This window comes from Moschus berezovskii, chromosome 9 (assembly GCF_049115385.1).
Source record: "Moschus berezovskii isolate FMDL1 chromosome 9, NW_MosBer_1.0, whole genome shotgun sequence".
NCBI lineage: Eukaryota > Metazoa > Chordata > Mammalia > Artiodactyla > Moschidae > Moschus > Moschus berezovskii.
Genome location: NC_142468.1, coordinates 67,060,937 through 67,086,750, shown reverse-complemented (window position 1 = coordinate 67,086,750; position 25,814 = coordinate 67,060,937). Strand labels below are relative to the sequence as shown.

Genomic DNA, 25,814 nt, shown 5'->3' with positions numbered 1-25,814 from the left:
TTTGTTTTGCCCCTCACCAAAACCATTCTTATTGAAGGTCACTAATATCATTCATGGAGTTAAAGCCTGTGTTCACATCTCAATCCTCTTACTTGACACAATTAATCACTCCCTTCTTGAAACAGTCTTCAGCTTTGTCTCCCACTTCACTGGTCACTTCTCAATTTCCTCTGCCCTAGAAAGACCCTGGAGCTGGGGAAGATTGAAAGCAGGAGGAGGAGGAGATGAAAGAGGATGAGATGGTTGGATGGCACCATCGGCTCAATGGACGTCTGAGCAAACTCTGGGAGATGGTGAAGGACAGAGAAGCCTGCTGTGCTGCAGTCCATGGAGTTGCAAAAAGTTGGAATGACTGAGCAACTGAACTACAACAATTCTACTTCACTTCGTTGACTTATAAATAATAATAGTTCAAGGGATCAATCCTTTGACCTCTTCTTTATATACACTCACTTCCTGGATGGTCACATCCTATCTCAAGGCTTTAAATAACACCATCGACCTGTCTGTTGAGAAACCTATATGCAGGTCAGGAAGCAACAGTTAGAACAGGACATGGAACAACAGACCGGTTCCAAATAGGAAAAGGAGTACGTCAAGGCTGTGTATTGTCACCCTGCTTATTTAACTTATATGCAGAGTACATCATGAGAAACGCTGGGCTGGAAGAAGCACAAGCTGGAATCATGACTGCCGGGAGAAATATCAATAACCTCAGATATGCAGATGACACCACCCTTATGGCAGAAAGTGAAGAGGAACTAAACAGCCTCTTGATGAAAGTGAAAGAGGAGAGTGAAAAAGTTGGCTTAAAGCTCAATATTCAGAAAACTAAGATCATGGCATCTGGTCCCATCACTTCATGGGAAATAGATGGGGAAACAGTGGAAACAGTGTCAGACTTTATTTTTTTGGGCTCCAAAATCACTGCAGATGCTGATTGCAGCCATGAAATTAAAAGACGCTTACTCCTTAGAAGGAAAGTTATGACCAACCTAGATAGCACATTAAAAAGCAGAGACATGACTTTGCCAACAAAGGTCTGTCTAGTCAAGGCTATGGTTTTTCCAGTAGTCATGAATGGATATGAGAGTTGGACTGTGAAGAAAGCTGATCGCTGAAGAATTGATGCTTTTGAACTGTGGTGCTGGAGAAGATTGTTGAGAGTCCCTTGGACTGCAAGGAGATCCAACCAGTCCATCCTAAAGGAGATCAGTCCTGGGTGTTCATTGGAAGGACTGATGTTGAAGAGGAAACTCCAATACTGTGGCCACCTCATGCGAAGAGTTGACTCATTGGAAAAGACCCTAATGCTGGGAAGGATTGGGGGCAGGAGGAGAAGAGGATGACAGAGGATGAGATGGCTGGATGGCATCACCGACACAATGGACATGGGTTTGGGTAGACTCCAGGAGTTGGTGATGGACAGGGAGGCCTGGTGTGCTGCGACATGGGGTCGCAAACAATCGGACACGACTGAGCGACTGAACTGAAATGAACTGATGCCCTGATGACTCCCAAGTTTATATTGCTGCCCTAATTTCTTCCTCCTACTTCCCGCTTTCAGATTCCTGAACTCTTAATCCTGGCTCTACTCCAAATTATTCCACCCAAAATTTTCCTGAACTCAGTTAATGTCACTTCCATCCTTCTACTTGCTGCTTAGGTCACAACATTAATTGTTGGCATCATCCCTGATTCATTTTTTTCTTTCATATCATATATTTGCTCTATCAGCGAAGTCCATTGTCTCCATCTTCAAAATATAAAAGAATCTGACCACATCTTAGCATCTCTTCCCCTGGGTGTTTCACTAACTTGCATCTTTTCTTAAATGTCACTAAGTGAAGCCTTCCTTGATCACCATAATTATAATTTCAAGTTCCCCCTCCTGGTTAGAACTCTACACCCTTTCCCGGCTTTATCTGCTCACTGACGCATTAGATTTTTCACTCACATACCTTTGTCTGTGCACCAGCCCGCCCATAAATGTAAACTCCAAGTCTTTTGTTTTCTTGCTGTATCCCTAGGACCTAGAACAATGTCTAATATATAGAAGGTACCCAAGAACGCTCTTCCTATTTAAAAAATCTTGATTTGTAAGAATATTTTGGAAGAGTAAAGACAATAAGTTTACTCTAAAAGTTTGATGTTTCAATGTATTTGCTACATTACAGGTTTCCTATAGATGCTCCTTGAATTCTAACTAGTGAAATCAAACCCTAACATTTTTCCAACTTCTGCAAATCTACAAAATTTCAGATGTTTTTGACTTCATAACTGTCTCTTATATAAACTCTTTCAGAACTACACTGGGAACCTGAAACACTGTTTCAATGTAATCAGCATTTTAATTTGCTCTTCCATATAGGATGGCAATACTTATAAGGCAATACTTACTTGACTATGCCATATCCCAGACTGACTATGATGACCAGGGTTCGAGCCAGTGAGCGTTTAACTGCAGAAAGCAGCTCTGCTAGGATTAGGGCACCCTGGACTGTGAGAAAGAAAAAAAAAACGGAAAAACAGTGCAGCATGTAATCCAAGTTAGGAAAAAGGTACAATTCTAGACCCAAAATGTAGATTTCTAACATTCTCCAGAATAAACACTGATATCAGTCCTACTTGAAAAGAATACGGATTCTGCCAGTGTTTACAAGTAGAAGCTGATATCATTTAGGATCTTCCTCATGTGGATAGTAATCTGGGTGTGTCACTTAACTTTCCCTCTCCACCTTCCACTTCACTAAAACCTCAGAATACCTTACCGTATTTGAATAATTTATAGCATCTAAGGAGAATTCCTCCCATTAAAAAAAAAAAACTGTGAAATATAGCACAGAAAAGCACAAAACACAAGCACAAAATTTTCAACTCTTTTTTACATCTATTATTTTCAAGCCATTTCAAAGACTAGGGAAAAATCTAATTAGTATATCTTACAATAACAGTTACTAATAATTAAATGAAAAAAATTTATTATACAGTCTGATGAGAGAAGTGAAGCTATCAAAAAACACTTCAGTACAAAACAATTTCTATCATTATCTGTTCACCTTACTAAACCACAAATACTCTTCTATTTTCATGGTATTTTACCAAATAGATACAACCCCCACACCTCTAAGGTAGCTTTGAAATCAAGGTGTGTCTTACAATCAATGGCATCTTACAATTAAATTAGTAGTATTTACTTTCTTTCTCATTTCTTAGATGCATGTAATAATGGTACCTTAAAAATCAACAGCAACTAAGATTCAATGATGGTGAAAATATTCCCAAAATGGCCACTACTGTTGCAACTTTTGTGAGAATATTTAAATAAAATTATTCTTAAATCTTCCCTGGTGGCTCAGACAGTAAAGTGTCTGCCTACAATACAGGAGACCTGGGTTTGATCCCTAGGTCGGGAAGATCCTCTGGAGAAGGAAATGGCAACCCATTCCAGTACTCTTGCCTGGAAAATCCCACAGACGGAGGAGCCTGGTAGGCTACAGTCCATGGGGTCGCAAAGAGTTGGATACGACTGAGCGACTTCAGTACTGTACCTTGCTCTTAAATCACTGACCCCACAAATTAAGAGATTAAAAACAATGTCACAATCACAGTGATTATGCTTAAGTTGTTCTCATAATCAAGTAACTAAAAAGTCACACCTACTTAATGACTGCTGACCTTGGGAAAATTGTTCTTAAGTCTTACCAAACTGTCAAACATTTTTTGGTACATACCAGATTCTCCTTTGTATCGGATGTTTTGAAATTCTGCATAGAAGACAGCTTTCTCAAGCATTCCCAGAAAGATGACAGCACCGATCCAAAACTGAATTCTCAGGAGATCTCTCCAATAGCAAGCAGACCATGCCAGCCACAGAACACCAAACAGGACATATACAATACACATCACCATGAAAAACTGTCATTCAAGTGGGTAAAAGAAAAAAGAAGGATTAGGCCCAAGAGCCAATTTAGAATCTAGACAAAGTCTTAACATATTATAAAATATATACATAAAAAATATACATATTACACCTTCTATTTTAAAAATTATTCTTTATTTGTGAAGTTCAATACTAAGATGAAAAAATTGTCTTCTCTTGGGCAGAGGGAGACTGCCTAAGGGCCTGTCATCAAGAGTGACCACTCTTCTGTATTAAAAGGTTTTTTTCAGCTCACAATCATAAATTATTTAAATGAAGACAACACAGAGAGGAAAAAAGGCAAGGCAGGGTTAGGATACAGCTGAAGGCTATGAAACACCACAGAGTGAGAAACTATAACAGTACAAGGAAAAAACAACAATCATGAACAAAAAGAAACCTGAAAATATTTTAAGGATGTTTTCAGACAGAAACAGACTGAAAAGGAGAAAGCATCATCATTTAGTCATACTAAGTGGGATCAGAAACTACAGAGTTTTAAGTACCCCATTTTGGATCCAAGAGATGTGAAAAGTGAATCAGGTACTCTCCAACTCTAAAATTCTACAAGTCATTGACTTCTTCCTTTTATAAATGAGAAAACAAGGCATGGAGGGGTTCACTGACACTCCCAAGATCACATTCTAGTAAGAAGTTAAGTACAGAACTACAAGCAGTATTTTCTGAACTGTTCAGGAACAAGTCTTTAATACTGCCTCAAAACAAGTTAAACACATTTAATGTTGAGGTTAAAGCATTTAAGTTCACTTACAATCATCAGTGGGTATTCTTCAAGCGTGAGGTACTCATAGGGACCTTTCACTTCAACAGTCACTGCCAAAACACAGTCCTCAGAATTAATGTAAAGGAAGAAAAAATTAAACAGAAACATCATCTAATATTTGTGTGATGAAATTAATGAAAATTCCATTGGGTAATTTACTTTTAACCATTTCAATCATGAAGTGTTCTGATGGTTCATGCTGTGTTCTGCACAAGTCTCTGGCTCCATCACCATTTTTGGTAGAGAAGTCCTCTGTTCCCATACTCATGTCCTTTAAAGACCAAGTTGAATGTATTTCGTCCATAAAGCCTGGTGAGCTGCCCAACTGGAGCTATTCCTCATCTCCTCTAAACTCCAAACATACTTCACATATGCTTTTTCTTACATCACTAACATGCTTTGCAAAGTACAGGGCTTCATTTCTTCATTCTGTCACCCTCTTTGCCTCTTCTCTCTCCGGACCTATGTTTTCCTATTGCTTTATTTCCTTTTTACCTACTTCAATTTTACTTAACTTTCCTACTATTAACATATCATTTTCAGAAAGTACTTAATAATAACAAAGTGTTTAATGAAGCAAAAAAATGACAGTAACAAGAATGTGAAAGACAGATCTGCCTTACTGAAGTAAATCTATGACTATTTGTACATTGTAACTGATAAAAACTACTTGGATAAATTTTAGGTATGATTAATAAATAAACTGCTTTATCTGAGAAGTGACATCTATCTCCAGATACAGACTATGCAACAAATATTTCTTACTAATTTTTATCAAGCAAAAAGGACATACGACTATTAAAAGTAAGACCCAATACTTATATGAAGAAAAGGAGCATCCCATATTAGCAATCACAAAAATTTCGTAGACAAACTGGTTAGTAATCCAAACCTTTTTAATTTAATGAAAAGTAAATATAAATACTTCGTAAATATTTGTCAAAATCTCTGTTTACTCTATAGCAGAAGTCAGCAAAATACAGCACATGGGCCAAATCTGGCCAACCATTCCAAAGTTTTATTGGTAAACAGTCACATCCACTTACTTACATACTGTCAATGGCTATATTTACGCCACAGGGCAGAGCTGGGTAGTTGTAACAGAGAGAACATTTACCATCTGGCACTCTAAAGCTAATCCCTGCCCTATGCTAAAATGTAACATACATTTTCTGAACACTTACCATGTGACACACATTATGGAAAACACAGGAGATGGAAAGATGCATGTTTTCTGCCACCAAGTGGATTACCATCCCCAGGGGAGAGGGAGTTGGAAAGCAACAGAGAACTGTCCCCCTGAGCCAGCCCTAGAAGGATGTATATTTTCTATGACAAAGTAAAAAGCCATCCAGGCAGAGGACATTACATGATCAAAGAAAATGATCATGGTTGTGAAAATGCAGGATGCATTTAAAGGACATGTAGTTCTGAGACTGCACATGGTACTATATAGTAGCATTTTGACACAAGGGAGAAGAAGGTAAACTGGAATAATCTGTGAAGTTTTCTAAGTCTTGCTGCAGAATTGGACATTTTATAGGTAACAGAAGATACCAAAGATTTTAATGAAGGGAAGAAAGAAGATAAAACTGTCTTAAGAGAATTTTAGGGCTTCCACAAGGTGTAGTTAAGTTTTGAGTATCACCTTCTTGAGTTCCAAATGAGATGGATAAAGCAAAGGCAAAAAAAGAGAGAGGAAACAAAAAGGACATGAGCTTGAAAAGATAAACAGCTCCACATATCAAAACAGAATAAAAACACACAACAGTGCCTGAGACTGAACTCATGGTCAAGGTGGACTCTGGGTCCTAAAGCTGCAGTAGTTGAGCATGCAGCTTCTACTAAATCACTGAAAATAGCAGGTGTTTAAGATAAAGGGGGAACAGAGCCATTTGATGAATGAAGAGACTGAACTGATAGGGAGCAGGGTTCCTTCTCCATCCTTTTCAAAGAAAGACGGTTCAAAGTAAACACTAGCAACTGTTCAATGAGGCTATTGCCCATTAGAAAGCCATGGGTCTGGAGGATATACATATGCCTTGGGTCCAGAAACTGCCAGGTCACCTCTGGTTTGCCTAGATCTGCTATCTTCCAAATTATTATGGAGAATAAGACCCATCTCTGGTCATGGGAATTAAACATTCAATACAAGAATCCAAAAAACAAAAGTTTAAAATTAAGTCAAATGAAATAAAAATAATAAAAATTAATGAAAAAGACAACGAAACAGGAGAATTAACAAAGTAAAAAACTGGTTAATTGGGATAAAAATATAGTAAAACAATTCTAGAAAGATTTTGCAAGTTAAAAAGAGAAGGCATAAAAGCAATACTAAGAATTAAATTTTTTTTTTTTGGTAAAAGAAATATCATTACTAACTTTATGCCAAAAAATTTAAAATCTTAAATGAAATGGAAAATTTCTCAGGGGGATTAAAAAAAGAAAAACCCCAATTCAAGGAAAAATAGAAAAACTAAAATATTTATTACTATTAAAAAAAATCAGTTGTTTAAAATCTTCATGGGGGAAAAAGAAGAACATCAGGCCAAACACCATCATAAGTGAGTTCTACCAAATATTTAAGGAATGGATAATTCCATCCTTACCAAAACTGTTCAACAGAATATAAAAACAGGGGACATTCTTTGATTCACTGCATGAGATTAGCAATAACCTGAACATCAAAATCCATAGAAGACGCACAAAAAATGAAAATATTAGGCCAATTTTACTTTGAACATAGACAAAAAACTCTCAATAAAATTCTGGAAAACAGAATCCAGCTATGTGTGTGTGTGTGTATCAAGGCCAAACAATGGCATCTCAGAAATTGAAGAACAGTTTAACACTAAAAAAACAGTTAATATAATGTATCACAATAACAGATTAAATGAGGAATCTGTATGATCAATTTAACAAACTCGATTAAAACATTCCATAAAACTGAGTATTCATTCTTAGAAAAAAAAAATCTTGAAACAAAGAATATTTTGAAAAATCTATAGTAAGTATCATACTCAGTGTAATGTGCCAATACTGCCAATAAAGTTAGGAGCAAGATAAGGATGTCCACCATCATTGCTTCTATTCAATATTCTACTTGAAAAGGCAGGGGAGGAAAGAAAACTGCAAAGAAAGAAACAGAAAAAAAAAAAAGAAACTACAGAAAACAAGACTAATTAATAAGCTATTGTAAAATTCCAGGTGATGATTCCCTGAACTGGGTGGCAAAAGTAGAAAGGAGAATAGTAAGAAAAACTGAGACTTTAAAAAATAATACAAGTCACTTAATTTTAAAATGTCCAAGTCTTAACTTAGTAACTAAATTTTAACTAGTCTATTGAGAACATGATACTAACTGAAAAAGTTAAAAGCACGAGTATCAAATGAAGGGAAATGAAATCTAATATCTATAATATATAGTAATAAAATGTAAGTGGAGTACCTAAGACTGTATCTTGTTCACACTGGATGCAGAAAAATGTTAATTTCTCTCCCTCAATTTTTCTACTTGACAACATTCTTCATTTATTCCATCTTGAAAGCAATTTGACACTACCCACCATATGACACAACCAGACAGTAGTAATACAAATGATAAAAAAAAACAAAATGTACTTACTGGTAAAAAGATTACTTCGTGAACTTTCTTTTGATGATTCCTTGGAGGATGATATGCCAACATGTACAATAAAAATGTATGGTGCATCTTGCCAAGTTTTCAATGGATCATGCATTACCTACAGTGGAAAGAAGACATCAAATCTTCCAATCTTAAGAACTGGGAACAGAGTTTAATTACAAAATATAAAATTTCATTCCAGAGTGTGCCTAGAAACATGCTTGATTATTCATTTTTACTTATTAACACAGTAGGCAAAACAAACAGGCTTACAGTGCATATATTAGGTTAGATAATAAATTACTCACATATAACTTTTTTTAAATGAGGGAAACCTCAGCTTGAATCACTAAATTGAGTCTCTGTTGTAGCTCAGCTGGTAAAGAATCTGCCTACAATGCAGGAGACCTGGGTTCAATTCCTGGGTTGGGAAGATGCCCTGGGGAAGGTAAAGGCTACCCAGACCAGTATTCTGGGCTGGAGAATTCCATGGACTGTGCAGTCCTTGGGGTAACAAAGTGTCGGACACGACTGAGCAACTTTCACTGCACTTCTTCACCTTTAACCAAGTCATGAGAGGATGCCAGGTTGTATTTTACAGAGATATCCCACACAAACTAAAGAAATTTAATTTAAATCACCTGGAAAAAACCACCAATGATGACATCAGTAACTTATAAACACCAATTCCTGAATCTAATTCCCTTCGTTCAATGCCCTTCACAGGACCACCACAGTTTCTGCTAACAAGGTCTTACATATAAAATATTTGATCTTAGCTAGGTTATATGAAAAGCCAAGAGTCACTGTCCCCCAAAGTCAATTAAGTAGAATTAATAGCCACCATGCTTGTAGAACTGGTGATCTATTCCAAGGCCAGTTAGTCTGTGCACAGCCTCAGCAAAAAGCCACCAAAGGATTTGTTGCCTTACACACCAGAGAGACTATGGACCTACAGAAAGGCAAGATAAACACAGACAATGCTTTCCTGCTGCTTCCTCATGTCTAAGCAAGACTGTAACAGAAAAGCAAGATAAACACAGAAAATGCTTTCCTGCTGCTTCCTCGTGTCTGAAAGGAGGCACTACTACTTAGACTTGCAATTTATTATTTTCTGGTCTTAAAAGGAAAATCAAGATTTTTACTTTTAAGTTATTGAAGCAAATGTTCACCAACACAGAATTCTTCTGAAACCAGAAAAAAAGGTCTAAAAACAAATACATCTACAAGAATATTCACTACAGCACTGTTTCCAACTGTAGGATAATGAAACATAAAAATGTCCCAAAAACAGATAATCTAACAAATTGCAACATATTCATATAATAAAACTCTATGTAGTCATTGAAATAAAAATGCCATACAATATTTACTGAACTGGAAAGCTGTCCATCTTATATTGCTAAAATTTTTAAAAAGCTGCAATATAGTACATAAGATTCTCATTTTTAATTAAATATAAATATGCAAACAGACAAAATACTAGAAGATAAATGTTTATAATCTATCAGTGTGTGGTAGTATTATAGAAGATTATTTTCTTCTTTTCACTCATGTATATTTTCTAAATATCCAACAGTGAACAAGAAAAAGCCCAATGGATGCTGTTTTTAAAAAAAAAAACAATTTAATGAAGCTTGCCATGCCAAACTTATTTTTAGGTTAAAATTCTGTACAACTATAATCAGGGTAGGGAGAGTGGGGACAATTCCAGAATGGCAGAATAAAGACCCTTGAAAATACACTCACCAGTAAAAGCAACAAGAATATGGGCAAAAATTATCAATATCAACTGAAGACTTGCAACCCATCTGAGATCTGTTTCCTCAAGAAAAGCACCTGAATTTCAGCAAGAAAAGCAAGCCTGTAGTGTTTTTGTTCACCATAACTTCTTGACCTTTTTTCTAAGCTCCTTAAAACCAAACTTCTCACAATTTTAACAGCTGTGAAAACAGCAGTTAGGCAGCCAGTGGAAAAGTCTGGTGGTCCCCTAACGCCCATTCACCAGAGCTGTCAGATAGGTGATGAAAAGCTCCAATCTCATATCTTTTACATGATCTGATTTCAGAGCTTATTCAGTGGCAAGGACCCTGTACTCAGGGAGTTTTCAAAATACTCAGCAGCAACTGTGAAAGATCACAGCTGCCTGAAGTGACATTACCAGGTGAGGCTATCAAGAGGCTGACTGAACATTTAAAAGGAAATTTTTGAAATAAGATGTTCATAAGGGTTTTGAAAAGCTTCAAGATATTCCTGGAAATCTAGAAGGCTCCAAGTATACTCAGGGCTGGGACATATGTGCCAGACAGTGCCCATGTGTCCAATCAAGACCTGAGTAGGCCCTAATTACTCACCCCCACTGATCTCGAGGCTCTATACAAGAAGCAAGTAAAAGTTACGACAGAGTTTTAAATTGTGAAACAAGTCAGACATAGGTCACAAATTGCAAGAGAGAGATCAGTGGTTGCCAAGAGCTAGGGGAAAAGAGGATGAGGAGTGACGGCTAATGACTACATGGTTACTTTTTGGGGTGATTATGTTTAGAATTAAATAGTGATTGGTGGTCACATAACTAAAAACCTCTTAACTATGCATTTTTAAAGGGTAAATTTTGAGATATACTCTTCCAATTATATTCTATCACAAGATAATTTTAGATGGAGTTCTGGAGTTCAAGGTTCTTTCTTAAAAGTTTCTTACTATTTACAAATAATATTTACAGGGCGGTAATTACAAAGCAATACAGACTGACTGCAGCAAACATGGAAAATAAAGAAAACACAAAGAAAATAAAAATCACGCACAGTATCATCCTGAGACAACCATTATTAACATTTTGGTATACAGCTTCCATTCTTAAGTTTCTTTTTAAATGTAAGCATAAGAATTTAAAGTAAACAAACATAAGAACACTAAAATGTGTTCGATGCCCCAAATTCCCTACACTTACAGTTTTGTCTCCAGTAAAGGTAAGATTTGTTCCATTCTCCTTAGCCTGAAACAGGAAAAGAAAATTAGTAAATTAATTCAGAATTTTACTTTACTCTCAAAAATACATTACAAGAAAAACAATTACCTCCTGTCTTTCTCCTAAAAGAGGCAATCGCACAAAATCGCCAGAAAAGCTCTATGAAAGATAAATAGAACTAAAATTAAACATGTATAATAGCAAAACAAAAGCACAGCTCAAAATCCACAGAAACACTTAAAGCAAAACATAGTATAAAAGTAAACAAAATAGTATGACATTAACAGACAAAATATTTCCAATTAATCACAAACAAGTGAATAAAACCTTGCTGGGAACTAAAAAATAACAGCAAACCAAACTGGCCACTCAATTTTTCTATAAGATTATAGATACTATCATTCTTCACAAAACCTTAGATGGAAGGTACATAAATAGGATAAATGGATGTCACAGTTTCCCTCTGTTTCCAAGGGTGGGGAAACTGTGACTCAAAGCTATAAAGCTTTAGATACAGAAATGGGCTCTGAACCTAAGATTCTCAACCCTAGGATCCACTGCTCGTTCCATCACAACACACACCATGCCTGTTAAAAAACCTCCACTAATTACCTTTCTTTCCAGGTATCAGCAGAGGAAGCATTATCCTTCCTGAGTAATTAGGTCATGTTACATTAGACTGGAGGAAGAAACCTTATGAACAGGGATTTATGCCAAAATCCTGGAAAGCTTATAGCAGTTATAAAGTAGTGAACCTTGGGAAACAGTATATTACAGGTAACTTTTCACAATCAAATCCAAGAAAGGCCAACCAATCCTCCTAGCCTAAAGGATAAATTTGGAAAACCAAAAGAAAACCCCCTATTCAACATCATATTGTGACTAGCTTTCTTTTTCCACCTTACTTCCACTAAAGTTATTTTCTTTTTCCTTCAACACTGTAAAATCTGTACTATGGCAAGAATTCAACCCATGTACTGACAGTTCAAATGATCAATTACTTCATTTGCTTATCAACTATTAAGTAAAAGAGTTCTTATCAATAATCTTTATTTGCAGTAGCTAGAAAGCCTAACTTCCCATGAACTCCTTGACTCTTCAAGGCAAGTTGCTAAATAATTTGATGCAGCATTTAAATACAGTAAGAACAAAGCAAAGGCTATAGCTACAATAACTATTTTCAAACCCATAAAATGTATAATTTTATCCTATCAAAAAACTGGGGTCAGATCCTATTTCTAAGAGAATCTTATAATAAACTCCATTTATATGATTACATACACGTAAGCAGTAAAATACACAACACTGGCAATTCCCTGATGCTCCAATGATTAGGACTAAGTGGTTTCAAAAGCAGGGGTCAGGTTCAATCCCTGCTCAAGGAACTAGGATCCCACAGTCACAAGGTAAGGTGAAAAAATAAAATAATAAATAGAATAAAATATACAGTATAATTCACCTCTTCCCCTTTATACAAAAAAGGTGTAAAATTCAATCCTTTAATTTCAGGTCTATAGTAATAAAATCTAAAAATGTTAATTTTTCTGAAGACATAGCAACTAGATGAGATAACAAGAGAATTTAAAAAAATGAAAGTTTCAAAAGTCCATCAATGGATGAATGGATAATGTAGTATAAATGTACAATGCAATATTATTCAGCCTTTAAAAAGAAATGATAAATTCTGATAAATGCTATATGGATGAACCCTGAAAACATTTTAAGTTAAAAAAGCCAAAAAACAGTATATGATTTTACTTCTCTGAGATATCTAGAACAGTCAGATTCATGGAAAAAGAAACCAAAATAGCTATTACCAGGGAAGTGGGAGTAGGGGGCTGGTGTTATTACTAATTGTTACAAAGTAACCACTTAAGATGATGAAAAAGTTCTGGAAACTGAACGGTGGTGACTGTTGTACAATAATGTGAATGTATTTGTGTAACTGAAAGGCACACTTAAAAATGGTTAAACTGGTAAATTTTGCTACGTATATTTTACTGCGTTTTTAAAAAAGTGGGGCATTGCTTTTCACACTCAAAGGAAAGCATATCCTCTCTTTGATGAGAATATTTAAGTAGCTGACTATGTACCAATCAGAATGTACTTCTAACCTAATTCTGTCAGAAGAAAGAAGAGAGGAGAAATGGACATCACCAAAAATACAGGTATCATATTTTTCACCTCCTTTATTTCCCTTGAACAACTATCAAATATTACCTGTGCTTTAAAGAGTTCACTGCAGTTCTGGAACAATTTTGATGATGTTTCATATTTCCCAGACAAGCCTTTTTTTTCCTTAAGGTTTTCCAAGTATGTGTCCACTTCTTCCAACTGGAAAACAGAGAAAATACCAAGTATTTAACTTAGTTTTTACATGAAATATTTAAAAGATAACAAATTGTCTTCAGTACAAATATAGTTTTGGATTTGCTATTTTTAAAATTAACATCAGATAAAGACTATATATTAGTATTCAAGAATCTAACAGTACTCAAGGACAGAATTCCAGTCTATGACTCAAGAAGGGTAGGTCCTCTAAAAATTCCAGGAAGATTTGGGAAACTGTCAGAGTCCAGAGGGTTTTGTTATAAGAAAATATATTTACAAGAGTTCCTTGACTAAATTAACAATACCAACAACAAAATTTGTGCTTATAAGCTAGATAAGCCAGAGTACAAAACTGCTGCAGCCATTCACAGCCCACTATTAATACTCTGAAAAAGTTAATCATTTCTGTGCCTTTATCAGTTCTGTGATTTTTCTCCCATACCAAGATCTCTAATCTCAACCTCTTTTTTCCTAAGCTGCAATTTCACATTTCCAGCTATCTGCTTATTATTTCCATAATTCTGTCCTGTGGCAATTCAAAATAATTTTTACGTTCTTAACTCTACTGCCCTTGAGGACTGAATCCACTAAGCTCTTGACCAGTTCTTATCACAAGCTTCAACTATATGAACTTTTTAACTATAAATTTAACTAGTGATCGATTGATTAGGAGAAAAGGATCAATGATATTTCAAACCATACTCTAGAAATACTTCTCTAAATTTTTCAATCCTTTTGGTCCTCATCACGGGGCTTCCCAGGTGGCGCTAGTGGTAAAGAACGTGCGTGCCAATGCAGGAGATGCAGAAGACCCAGGTTCAATCCCTGGGTGGGAAGATCCCCTGGAGAAGGGAATGGCAAAACACTCCAGTATTCTTGCCTGGGGAATTCCAAGGACAGAGGAACATGGCTGGCTAAATTCATGGGGTCGCAAAGAGTCAGACATGACTGAACGACTAACACACACAGTACTCATCATACCAGCCTTACCCAATGTTCTATAACAAAAACAAAACAGTCACCAACAAAACCCTAATACTGGGTAGAAATTCCAAATGCTTAAGGCTTAAAAAACCAACTGGATGATAGATATTTTTTAAAGACTAGTACTTTATTCTTCAAAAGAAACCTCAAGAATGTAGGGGAAATGTAAAAAATGAAATGATACAAACAGCTGTATGAAAACAGAATGAAAAATCTATCCAGGAGCCATGTATCTTCAATGCTCATGTGCACTGTACTATAGCAATTCTGCAAGTGTGGTCCATGGACACTTCTATGCATCTAAGAGGGCAAAACTATTTTCATTGTCGTCATCTGTTATTTGCCTTGTGCTGATAGTGCAAAAGTAATCATCCAATTACCTGAAAATACTATTAAGATACCATTCCTTTTCCAACTATATATCTGTGTGAGGCCACATTTTGTACATACACTTGAACCAAAATAACACATCACAACAGAATAAGTGAAGAAGATATAAGACTCTAGCTATCTTCTATTACAGTAGACATAAATAAGAAGTGAAGTCGCTCAGTTGTGTCCGACTCTTTGTGATCCCATGGACTATAGCCTACCAGGTTCCTCCATCCATGGGATTTTCCAGGCAAGAATACTGGAGTGGGTTGCCATTTCCTTCTCCAGGAGATCTTCCCAACCCAGGGATTGACCCCAGGTCTCCCGAATTGTAGGCAGACACTTTACCATCTGAGCCACCAGGGAAGTTCAGACATTAAATAAAGAGATCTGCAAAAATACAAAATAACACCACTGTACCCAGTTTTTTGAAAATTATTTTTCATTGAAAAATGTGCTTTTTATATTACCATGCAATGAGTCTATCATTGCTATTGTAAAATAAATAATATATATTTATGTATTTTTGTTTTAATTTCTAATATAGTAACCTACATGAATAATGGCTTTTTGGGTATCTACAGCAATTTTTAGGAATGTAGCAAAGTTCTGAGACCAAAAAGTTTGAGAACTGATAGTACAAGTATGCCTGCAAATTGGAAAGTATAATTCCAGTTCCAGTTCTCCTCCTCCACAGCTACATGACACTCTCTCCACTACCAGGTGGGGACCCAATGATCTTTAAATAAACTCAAAGAAAAGTCTGTAATTTTATGTTCCATACCTTGAAGTTGTAGATTTCATTGTAACAATCAGCACTTTTCAGATACCACGTTATATTCAAAGATGCATCACAAGGTTCTCCATCAACTATAAAAGAAGAAATCTCTTGTGAATAAAAAATGATTTGATTGCCAAACAAAGTATGTTTCCTAAATTATTACCCCACATCCCATTTCCTGCTAAACCAGGATACTTTCTCCAAACAGAAGGTAATGAAGTAATAAACTTCAGTCGTCTATTATCATTTAAATATTTACTAAGCAAAGCACTTAAGTACACAAAGAATACATGTTAGGCCAAAGAGGGGAACAAAAGGGAACAAATTACTGAAGAATCTTAAGAAAAGTCTTAAAAAAGATTCTAGCTGAAGACTCAAGGAACAACAACATTGGAAATGTCACAAGACAATAATCGAAATAATTTCATTGAGGGAAAACTTCAAAGTGTAAACTTTGAGAGACCTTAAATGGATACAAAAGAGCTATCAACAAAAAGCAAACCTGGCTGAGGAAGGCAGGAATAGAAAAACTAAAGATAAAAGAATATTAGATCCTTTTTTAAATTGACCTGGGCGGGAGGAGAAGGGGACGACAGAGAATGAGATCGCTGGATGGCATCACCGACTCTGTGGACATGAGTTTGAGTGTACTCCGGGAGTTGGTGATGGACAGGGAGGCCTGGCGTGCTGTGGTTCATGGTGTCGCGGAGAGTCGGACACGACTGAGCGACTGAACGAACGAACGAACGAAGAGAAGCCTCAAGGAACCTCATGAAATCACATAAGTCTCAGTTCCGTTCAGTTCAGTTCAGTCACTCAGTCGTGTCCGACTCTCCGCGACCCCATGAATCACAGCACGCCAGGCCTTCCTGTCCATCACCAACTCCCGGAGTTCACTCAAACTCATGTCCATTGAGTCGGTGATGCCATCCAGTCATCTCATTCTCTGTCGTCCCCGTCTCCTCCCGCCCCCAATTCTTCCTAGCATCAGAGTCTTTTCCAGTGAGTCAACTCGACGCATGAGGTGGCCAAAGTATTGGAGTTTCAGCTTTAGCATCAGTCCTTCCAATGAACACCCAGGATTGATCTCCTTTAGAATGGACTGGTTGGATCTCCTTGCAGTCCAAGGGACTCTCAAGAGTCTTCTCCAGCACCACAGTTCAAAAGCATCAATTCTTCGGCGATCAGCTTTCTTCACAGTCCAACTCTCACATCCATACATGACCACGGGAAAAACCATAGCCTTGACTAGATGGACCTTTGTTGGCAAAGTAATGTCTCTGCTTTTTAATATGCTATCTAGGTTGGTCATAGCTTTCCTTCCAAGGAGTAAGCGTCTTTTAATTTCCTGGCTGCAATCAGCACCCGCAGTGATTTTGGAGCCCCAAAAAATAAAGTCTGATACTGTTTCCACTGTTTCCCCATCTGTTTCCCATGAAGTGATGGGACCAGATGCCATGATCTTAGTTTTCTGAATGTTGAGCTTCAAGCCAACCTTTTCACTCTCCTCCTTCACTTTCATCAAGAGGCCTTTGAGTTCCTCTTCACTTTCTGCCATAAAGGTGGTGTCATCTGCATATCTGAGGTTATTGATATTTCTCTTGGCAATCTTGATTCCAGCTTGTGCTTCTTCCAGCCCAGCGTTCCTCATGATGTACTCTGCATATAAGTTAAATAAGCAGGGTGACAATATACAACCTTGACGTACTCCTTTTCCTATTTGGAACCAGTCTGTTGTTCCATGTCCAGTTCATAATTTGGAGAACAATATCCTAATGAACCAAAGCATTAGTCTGAAGACTTGGGAGTCTATTAGACTGTCAACCTGGGGGAAGTCGGTATTCCCTTTTATCTTTGTTCCAGCAGAAAAATGGAAAAACATACTAACCATACCTACTTTGTGCAAATGTAACAAAGGTAAACACAACTAACTATATACAGGAACCTACTTTTGGTTCTTAAGAAGCACACCTAAAATTACAACCTTTTCCTTTTCTCTATTTGAAGTGGTTTTCTCAAACTAATTTTTAAGTGGTACAGTTTTGTAACGCTTAACTAAAATACACAAAGAATCTGATGTGTTGAACAGAATTTATGGAAATGCTAAAAAGGATACTACAATCTTGTTATGAACTACACAGAAGAATCAGAGAAGGAATTAATTAAATAAAAACCAGTAAGAAAAATCCCCTTAAAAGGAGATTTGTAGGGAAATGTGCCTACAAAAATACTACTATTTATGTTAAAAGACACAGAATTTTAGGGGGACCATGCCACAAGGCTTGTGGGATCTTAGTTTCCCAATTAGGGATTCAACCCTGGCCCTCGGCAGTGAAAGTTCAGAGTCCTAAACACTGGACCACCAGGGAAGTCCCAAGACATGGAACTTTAAATGAATGGCTTTAAGAGACGATGAAAATGGTCCTGCCAATTTCAAGGAAATCTATAGTATACTATACCCACAAAAGCATAAAATCAGAGACAAGATTAAGTATAAGAAAACACAGAAGTAATAAAGTGAAAGACAATTTTAAGTCTCAACTCCTCTAAAAACAAAGAAACATCGACATTTCAAACTATGCAGCTTGGCTGAAAACCACTACAAAAACCATTAGAACAGAATACAGGTAAAAAGAAACCGTACATAATAAAACTAGCATATGGGCTATCAGGCTATTCCAAAAGACAAAATACTGCTATCCCTAAAAGCTCTTCTTTTCTAGTAAGAAAACCTCACAAGAAAGACCAGCGTGTCACAGCAGATTTGATTTAAATCAAACTTAATTAGCCAAGAGATCATATTTTCACGGAAACAGTATATTCTTCACAGAAATTCTACCTGACCCCTCCATCCCACTAGATTGTAAGCTCACTAAAAGAAAGTTTTTTCTATCACTTTCTTTCTAAAACAGTGCCTGGAACATAATATGTGCTCAATAACTATCTACTGATTAAAAGAATAAAATCATCCAACTATGACATAACTTTGCACTTTCACAAGGAGAAATATGCATTGGAACACACATGGACGGTCTGGACTTTTAGTCCTGATCTTGAAATGGAGCTGCCCATGATCATGCATTCTCTAAAAATAAAGCCAGTTTCAGGAATAAAAGGAAGCTTTTCTTTAATAAACAATGGGGTATTCTGGATTCAGATACAGTGGCTTTCCCACTGGACAGACTGGTTTTGTTCTACATAATCCCTATTTCCTGGTAATTATCGTTGAGCTTCCTATTCCAAAGATCCAAGTGGTAAAATACTCCTTCTGCAAACAAAAGCTTTACTGAACATATTTGTGCAGAGCCAATGGTCTGACAAACCTAGGTCATGTGTCCAATAAACTTCTAACAAGCACACAAAAGCAGTTACCTCTATGACCCAGAACAGATTAAAACCCATGCAGTTGACCAAAACAATTTATCTACTATAAACTGTAAACACCATAAAAACAAGAAGAAAATAAAGTTCACAGAAGTAAGTATTCTGAAGATTATTCAGTGAAGGACCTTAGTTACACTATATAAGTTTATACCTAGATAGTGCTGAACTATTAAATTTCAGAATTTATGTTGAGTGCCAATTATCAGAGGTAGAAAATAGGTAATTTAAAATTTTAAAGATCACTCAAAAACTCGAATAAAAACTTCATGAAATGCAAAAACTCACATTTCAGGAAGATAGTGGTATTTTTGAAGAGGATCTTTCCAAAACTAAAATAATTTTTCGCCTGCAAAGATAAAGGAGAGATAGTTAGCATAAGAATTACTTTAATTCCAAAGGCAGAATATAACTGATACAAAAACATAAATTTATAAAATGTTGAAGTTAGTTTTCTTAACACACACACACAAGGCATCAATATCCTTCCGTTTAGTAAAATCCAATCATAACAAAACTGCAGGATTTTGCTGCTTGGTGCAGAGACATGATTTTTTCCCCCACAGGCCATGAAGCAAGCACTCTAGAAGGCAGGCTGCTAACCTAACTTAACTAACCTAACTTCAATCTTCCCAATCTAACTTCAATCTTCCTGGAAGGTATTTCTTAATCTGTTAATTCCCTTTACTCACTAATCATCGTCCAGAATAACCCTTCAGGGCTTCAAATAAATTATTCTATGAGCAGACAGCCAGATTTAACTATCAACCATTTTACAAATAACATGTAAATACCTAAAACTGAGAGCCTGAAGATCTTCACAAAATGACCAAAAGTTGTAATTCTTGCCATATCAAAAGCTCAAATAAGGTTTAGGTACTATGACCAGTGAGCAGAGCAGAACAAAAAGGCCACTGTGGTTTTAATAAGACTAATGCTTTTTGGCATTTCCAGCCAGCACCTGATTTGTCGGCTCACAGGACTACAGTTCTTACTCAAATGGGGTTTCGAAAGGGTGATAAAAGGCAGAAAGGATCAACCAACCTAATCAATTGTCCTTAAGAAAGACTAACTTACCACAAGAAATTTTAGCATACTGTTTATTCCGTTTTGAACATTCTCACGTTAGAATACATCACTTTAAATGCCTAGGCTTCCCAATTACATGGCAAAGCTTAGACTAACCATTTCAAAGTCCAAACGAAATCAACCAACTTCCTAAGTAGAACTATCCATTAACAAAAAAGTGCAGAGGAAAAAAACATAAAGATATCTATTTACATATACCTCTCATCCAACCCCAGGTCACAAGATTCTGCAAAACTTCAGCTGAAAGAGAAACCATTCTCCACCTATACATCAGATTTACACGTCTCCAGTCTGTCAATGAAAAGTTCTCTGACTTTGCTAATAAGAAACCGATCCACAGCCACTCTCGGCTCCAGAAATGACCCTGACATTCCCGCTAAATACCCACAGAAGCGCACGGCTTCCCGCTCTAGGGAGGTGAGTCCCCGTTAGGCAGCTACATCGACGCTACCGGCAATCCCACCCCTTTGGAAGCGGACTTTTGCGGAACCTTCATGGACCCCTTGGGCCGCCGTAGCCCCACCCCTCGTTCCTCCCGTCTCAGTTGCTCCTGAAGTGAACACTCACCGACGGTATCGGAATGTGCCACTTGGATCGCTCTGCAGCAGCGACAGGTGCTGGCCCTACACTGAAAAGCGACAATGGGGACGTTCGAGCGCCTAGGAGAAGAAGAATGACAGGCACCACTTGAAGCCACGCAGCCACCGCCATCTTCACACCCGTGGAGTGCCTACCGAAAGCATTTCACCTTCTTCCGGTTCGTCCCGCCCTCTTCCGGCTCCGCTCTCGGGGCGGGATCATCCGGGTCCTCACAACCTCTGGGGGCTTGTTTGTTTGGCGACTCAGCGGCCCCGCCCTCAGGCGGTCGTCGCGGCTTCTGTGAGGGTTTGGACCTACTGCGCATGTGTTGTCCTGTCATACCCTAGTCACCTTGGATTGTTAGGATGATCGCCAAAAGCTACCTTTGAGTCTGTCGGCCCTTCTCTCTCCTAGCCATTAAAGGGTTTGGGGACCAGGGAAGAACCCAGTGTGGCGTTTGGCTTTCTCCTCCTTCCGTTCGCCCCTGTCCTCGTCCCTTCTGAGTCAAAATCAGACGCTGGGGCCAGAAGTCTGGGAAAGCCGTAAGTCTGGCTGCTTATTTAGCGTGTAGCAGTGAGTTCTTGATTTCCAGAAGTATTTAAGCAAACGCTGGAGTTTGGCAGTAGTGGAGTATAATCGATTCCTAAAATAGATGATGTCGATAACCCCTTTTAAAAGCCCCTTCTAGTCCAGAAGAATATGGTGTAGCGTTTGGCAGGAAAACATCAAGCTCCAACAACAACCGGCCAGCACTTCCTACTCAAAACTAAAAGTCAGGAGAGGGCAGGTCAGTTTTCAGTGTCTGTGGCGTGACCCTCACTGAGGCAGATGTGCAGGAGCCTCGCTACAATCCCGCAGGCCATCTCCTCTTCCAGGTTCTCACGCTCTTGATTTTCATCCTCCAGGGCTTTTTGAGTACACGCCTCCTCCAATGCAAAAACCTTTTTCGGTTCCTAAGGAAGGGAGCTCGTCACCAACCACTCATAACCAAGAAAAAAAATTGCCAAATAAATCTCGGTGGAAACGCTAGCTGGAGTCTAGAAATCCCAGGAGAAAGTGTCGATTTGTCACTCCTTAAGGACCTGCAAGTCCCAGAAACTTGGTGGTGAAGCGCTGGTTATTTAGAAAGACTGAGAGTCCAAAAGACCGCCTGAACCTGAGACCCTGTGAAGTGACTGGGAAGCTATGGAATCAGCTGAGAAAGAGGAAATCAGGTAAATGTCCAGTGGTCCAGCAGGAACTGACTCCAGGGTCCGCGGAGGCAGGGGATAGGTAGTACCTGAAAACAACATTCTGGATATGAGGATTTGATTGATTGAGTGATTGCACATCATATTTGCGTGTTTTATGTTTGTGTACTTCAATCCTTCTGAATTCCCCAGGAAATTAATTGATATTAATAGCCCCTTATGAAATACTTGCAGAATGGTTAACAAAACTGTGATCAGAACTCTTAATACATGAATTTCAAACATTCTGCTTTCCAAGTTCAGCTAAATACACCTCTTCCTATATCACTGCAGAGTTCATTCTTCAAAACTGAAAAGAGATTGCAAATTTCTCTAATCTTTACACACTTGATTGAAAGAAACAGTGACAAAGGTTGAGTCAATGAAGGATTTGATTACTTCTATGATAAACCATGGCCAAGGGTATTGTCTGGGCTCATTTTCATAATATTTTGAAATTGGTGTTCAGTCATAGCTTCCTACACAGTAATGGACATGCTTATTACAGATATGTTCATTATGTGTCTCCATGAAAATCAATGTGGTTTTATTTCTTTACTTAGAGCCGGTAGTTGTTTTAATTGGTGTATGTTAAATACATATACTGAAGTATATATACATCTTGATCATGTTCTCTTCCAGAAACAGCTTTTTTGGAAACTCAGTTTTAAAAAACATTGGCCCCTAAATTGTCAGCATCATCTTAAAAAGCAAAGGATTTTCCTTCTTCATCTGTTTGCATGCTTATTCTAGCACCTTACACATGCCTCTGTTATAGTGTTTGTCAGATTTATTTATGATGTTGGTTAGGATCTCAAAGAAAGCTTAAATGCCGTCCTTCATATGTTCCTCACAGCCCAACACTAAGAAAGAATATTCTGAAAGTACTTTGTTGAATGAACAGGTGGGTGGGTTGTTTTTATCGGTTTGGTTTGAGGCTTTTTGTTTTTACTTCTTCAGATTTTACTGTTTTAATCATAGCTTTCAGTCATTATTTTTAAAGAACCCTTTCTCATAAGTGACAGTGCTCTTTTTCTTTTGCTTTCAGAGCAATCCCAGAACTTCATGTTTTGTTGTCTACCTTGGGTGGTTTACAAAACAGTATTGCTCTGCAGCAAACACATTATTGTGTTATGGCCTTGACACAATTTGGTATCACAGTGATTTATCGCTCATGTTTTTATTATAGTTAGAGAAGGTACAAAAATTGGATTCACACACCCAGTGTAAAACAAATTTATTAAAATATATTTTTATTTAGTGTTGAAGATGAAGCTGTGGATAAAAGCATTTTCAAAGACTGCAGCAAGATTGCTTTCTACAGGTAAGGAGAGGAAGTGTATGACCTAGGCAAAACAGTTCTGAAAATATTTCGAAATTGATGTTTATTAGATTTTTGAGAACTGATACACTTTCTGAGGAAAGAGTCAATTAGGAAATTCAGTGATCAAAGAGTTTATTGACAGGAGACATTGACTTTTACTACTTTAACTTACCCTTGTATTATTTTATAATTAATATGTTACTGTTAATTATAATTAATTATATTGTATAGTTATATATTATAATTAACATTACTATTTAAAAATCCACTATTTTATTTTTAAAATCAATGTTTTTAAACTAATATTAAATTTTTGAATCTTTGAAGAAATAATACTTTTACATGATTCAAAAATCAAATACTATGGAAAGGAACACATTGAAGAGTTACTCTCATTCCTGTCCCCTTTCACGCCACTCCACACCTTCCCTGTAAGTAACCAGGTTTATTCATTTCTTATTTCTCTTTCCAGTATTTCTTTTAGTGAATGCATATATTCTTATATCATAACTATTCTTACACTATATAGCTTTCTATCTATGCAGTCATTCAGTTGTGTCTGACTCTTTGAGATCCCATGAACTGTAGCTCACCAGGCTTTTCTGTCCATGGAATTTTCCAGGCAAGAATACTAGAATGGGTTGCCATTTCATACTCCAGGGGATCTTCCTGACCCAAGGATCGAACCCGTGTCTCCTACCTCTTTTTTCCCCCCGCTTAATAATTTATTCTGAAGAGCTCTGTAAGAATACATGGAGGTTGTCCTTTTCACAACTGTATAGTATTCCATTGGGTAAATTATATTATAATTTATTCAGTCTCTTTCCTCTTGCTAGACGTTGGGTTGTTTTCAGTCTTTTGCTATAATGTCACTGCCACAGTGAAAAGCTATACATATATCAGGACTTCCCTGGTGGTCCAATGCAGGGGGCATGGTTTCAATCTCTATGCTCATAATGCAGGGGGCATTGATTCAATCCCTGCTCAGGTGATCCCACATGCCACATGGTATGGTGTGGCCAAAAAAAAGAAAGAAAGCTATGCATATGTCATTTTCTACACATGCAGGTCTGTTTATAGGATTAATTGCCAGAAGTGGGATTACTAGGTCAAAGAATAAATGTATTTGAAATTTTAACTATTACTAGGTATCCCTCCATAGAGATTGTCATTTTGTACACCCATCACCAGTATATGATTGCCTGTTTCCCCAGAGCCTCAACAAATATTTCTTTAAAAAAAATTTTTTTTGAGTGTCTACCCCTATATGGTCCTAAAACTGAAGTCACCAAACATTATATCATACAACTCTCCAATTTATTCACACTACTCTAGAGGTAGAAAAATCATATCATTTTAATTCTGAACAGGTACCTTAGAAGGAAGTCTATAGTGAACTCCTGGTCACCTTGTCAAACCATTAGATTATATTGGATTTCCACTAGAATTCATTAAAAAGTTTCTATTAAAGTATACATTTCATGGAAAGAGGGAGAGAAATCAACAAGCTAACAAATGTCACCTATGAAAACTCTTTGGAATTTCCCTGGTGGGCCAGTGGTTAAGACTTCATGTTCCCAAAGCAGGGGACACTGGTTCAATCCTTGGTTGGGGAACTAAGATCCCACCAAAAAAAAACTGCCCCACCTTCTCAATAAAGGGGCAAAATACCATCCTTGAGCAGTCTTATGGTGAACAATTTTACTAGTACTCTTATTTTGTTAGTTGTATTAGCACTTTTATTAATTTTATTAGCTCTCTAAAGTACTTCTGTTAGTGCTTTATTGAAGTACTAATATATTGCCTGTGCCCAGTTCACTTATTATTGAAGTGAATTTTAATAAATTCCACGTGGTAATATAGTCTTTTGAAGGCTGAGTCACAAATCATTCTCAGGCATCTGTATACTTCCTATCTGCAGGCGTCAGAAACAGCTGCTCTCCAAGAAGTCTACCTATCGGGCATTACTGGATTCAGTCACAACAGGCAAAGACAGTGCCAGGTTCCAAATCATCAACGAACCAGCAAAGGTGAGAAAAAATATTTTCTACAGAGAATTTTTTGTTTCTATATTTATTTGGGTTGAATGAAGTGAATTTCTACAAAACCTAGTTAAACTATGTTTGCTTTAAAAATAAACTTTGTGAGAGAAGTCATGCTATCTCTTTACTATCTATACAATGTTACTTTAAAAGTAATATGACTGTCAACATATAGATTGCTTTGTATCAGATGCTTTCTTAGATGTTTTACAAATATTATTTCCTTTTCATTAATCTTTAGAAAATATCTAAGAGGTACATTGTATTGTCCCCAATTTTTAGATAAGAAAATTGAAGTCTAAAAGACCACCTTCCCAGAGTCATAACTAGTAACCAGAATTTTCACCTGTGACTGTAGACTCTGTCAAGTACCTGTGCTTTTTCTATCACTGTTAACACAATT

The 25,814-nt window shown here is 37.1% G+C and overlaps 2 protein-coding genes across 12 annotated transcripts in view; one reads left to right on the top strand and one right to left on the bottom strand.

Annotated features, from left to right (window-relative positions):
• Positions 1 to 20,948, bottom strand: part of TMEM87A (transmembrane protein 87A) — a 40,890-nt gene extending 19,942 nt beyond the window's left edge. For all 3 annotated transcript variants that reach the window (XM_088839766.1, XM_055435878.2, XM_055435879.2), the window contains exons 1-10: positions 20,805 to 20,948; positions 19,437 to 19,497; positions 15,771 to 15,856; positions 13,520 to 13,633; positions 11,408 to 11,458; positions 11,282 to 11,326; positions 8,332 to 8,449; positions 4,695 to 4,756; positions 3,735 to 3,918; positions 2,401 to 2,500 (exon numbers count right to left, since the gene is read on the bottom strand). In XM_088839766.1, coding sequence (XP_088695892.1) covers positions 2,401 to 2,500; positions 3,735 to 3,918; positions 4,695 to 4,756; positions 8,332 to 8,449; positions 11,282 to 11,326; positions 11,408 to 11,458; positions 13,520 to 13,633; positions 15,771 to 15,856; positions 19,437 to 19,497; positions 20,805 to 20,948 — 965 coding nt within the window. The remainder of the gene's footprint in view (positions 1 to 2,400; positions 2,501 to 3,734; positions 3,919 to 4,694; positions 4,757 to 8,331; positions 8,450 to 11,281; positions 11,327 to 11,407; positions 11,459 to 13,519; positions 13,634 to 15,770; positions 15,857 to 19,436; positions 19,498 to 20,804) is intronic.
• Positions 20,856 to 25,814, top strand: part of GANC (glucosidase alpha, neutral C) — a 78,171-nt gene continuing 73,212 nt past the window's right edge. For 4 of the 9 annotated variants that reach the window (XM_055435867.2, XM_055435866.2, XM_055435868.2 and 1 more), the window contains exons 1-4: positions 21,086 to 21,603; positions 21,722 to 22,030; positions 23,307 to 23,369; positions 25,291 to 25,399. In XM_055435867.2, coding sequence (XP_055291842.2) covers positions 22,002 to 22,030; positions 23,307 to 23,369; positions 25,291 to 25,399 — 201 coding nt within the window. In that variant the 5' untranslated portion in view covers positions 21,086 to 21,603; positions 21,722 to 22,001. Of the gene's footprint in view, positions 20,995 to 21,064; positions 21,604 to 21,721; positions 22,031 to 23,306; positions 23,370 to 25,290; positions 25,400 to 25,814 lie in introns of those variants that run through there. The other 5 variants (XM_055435864.2, XM_088839761.1, XM_055435865.2 and 2 more) reach the window with 5 other exon arrangements.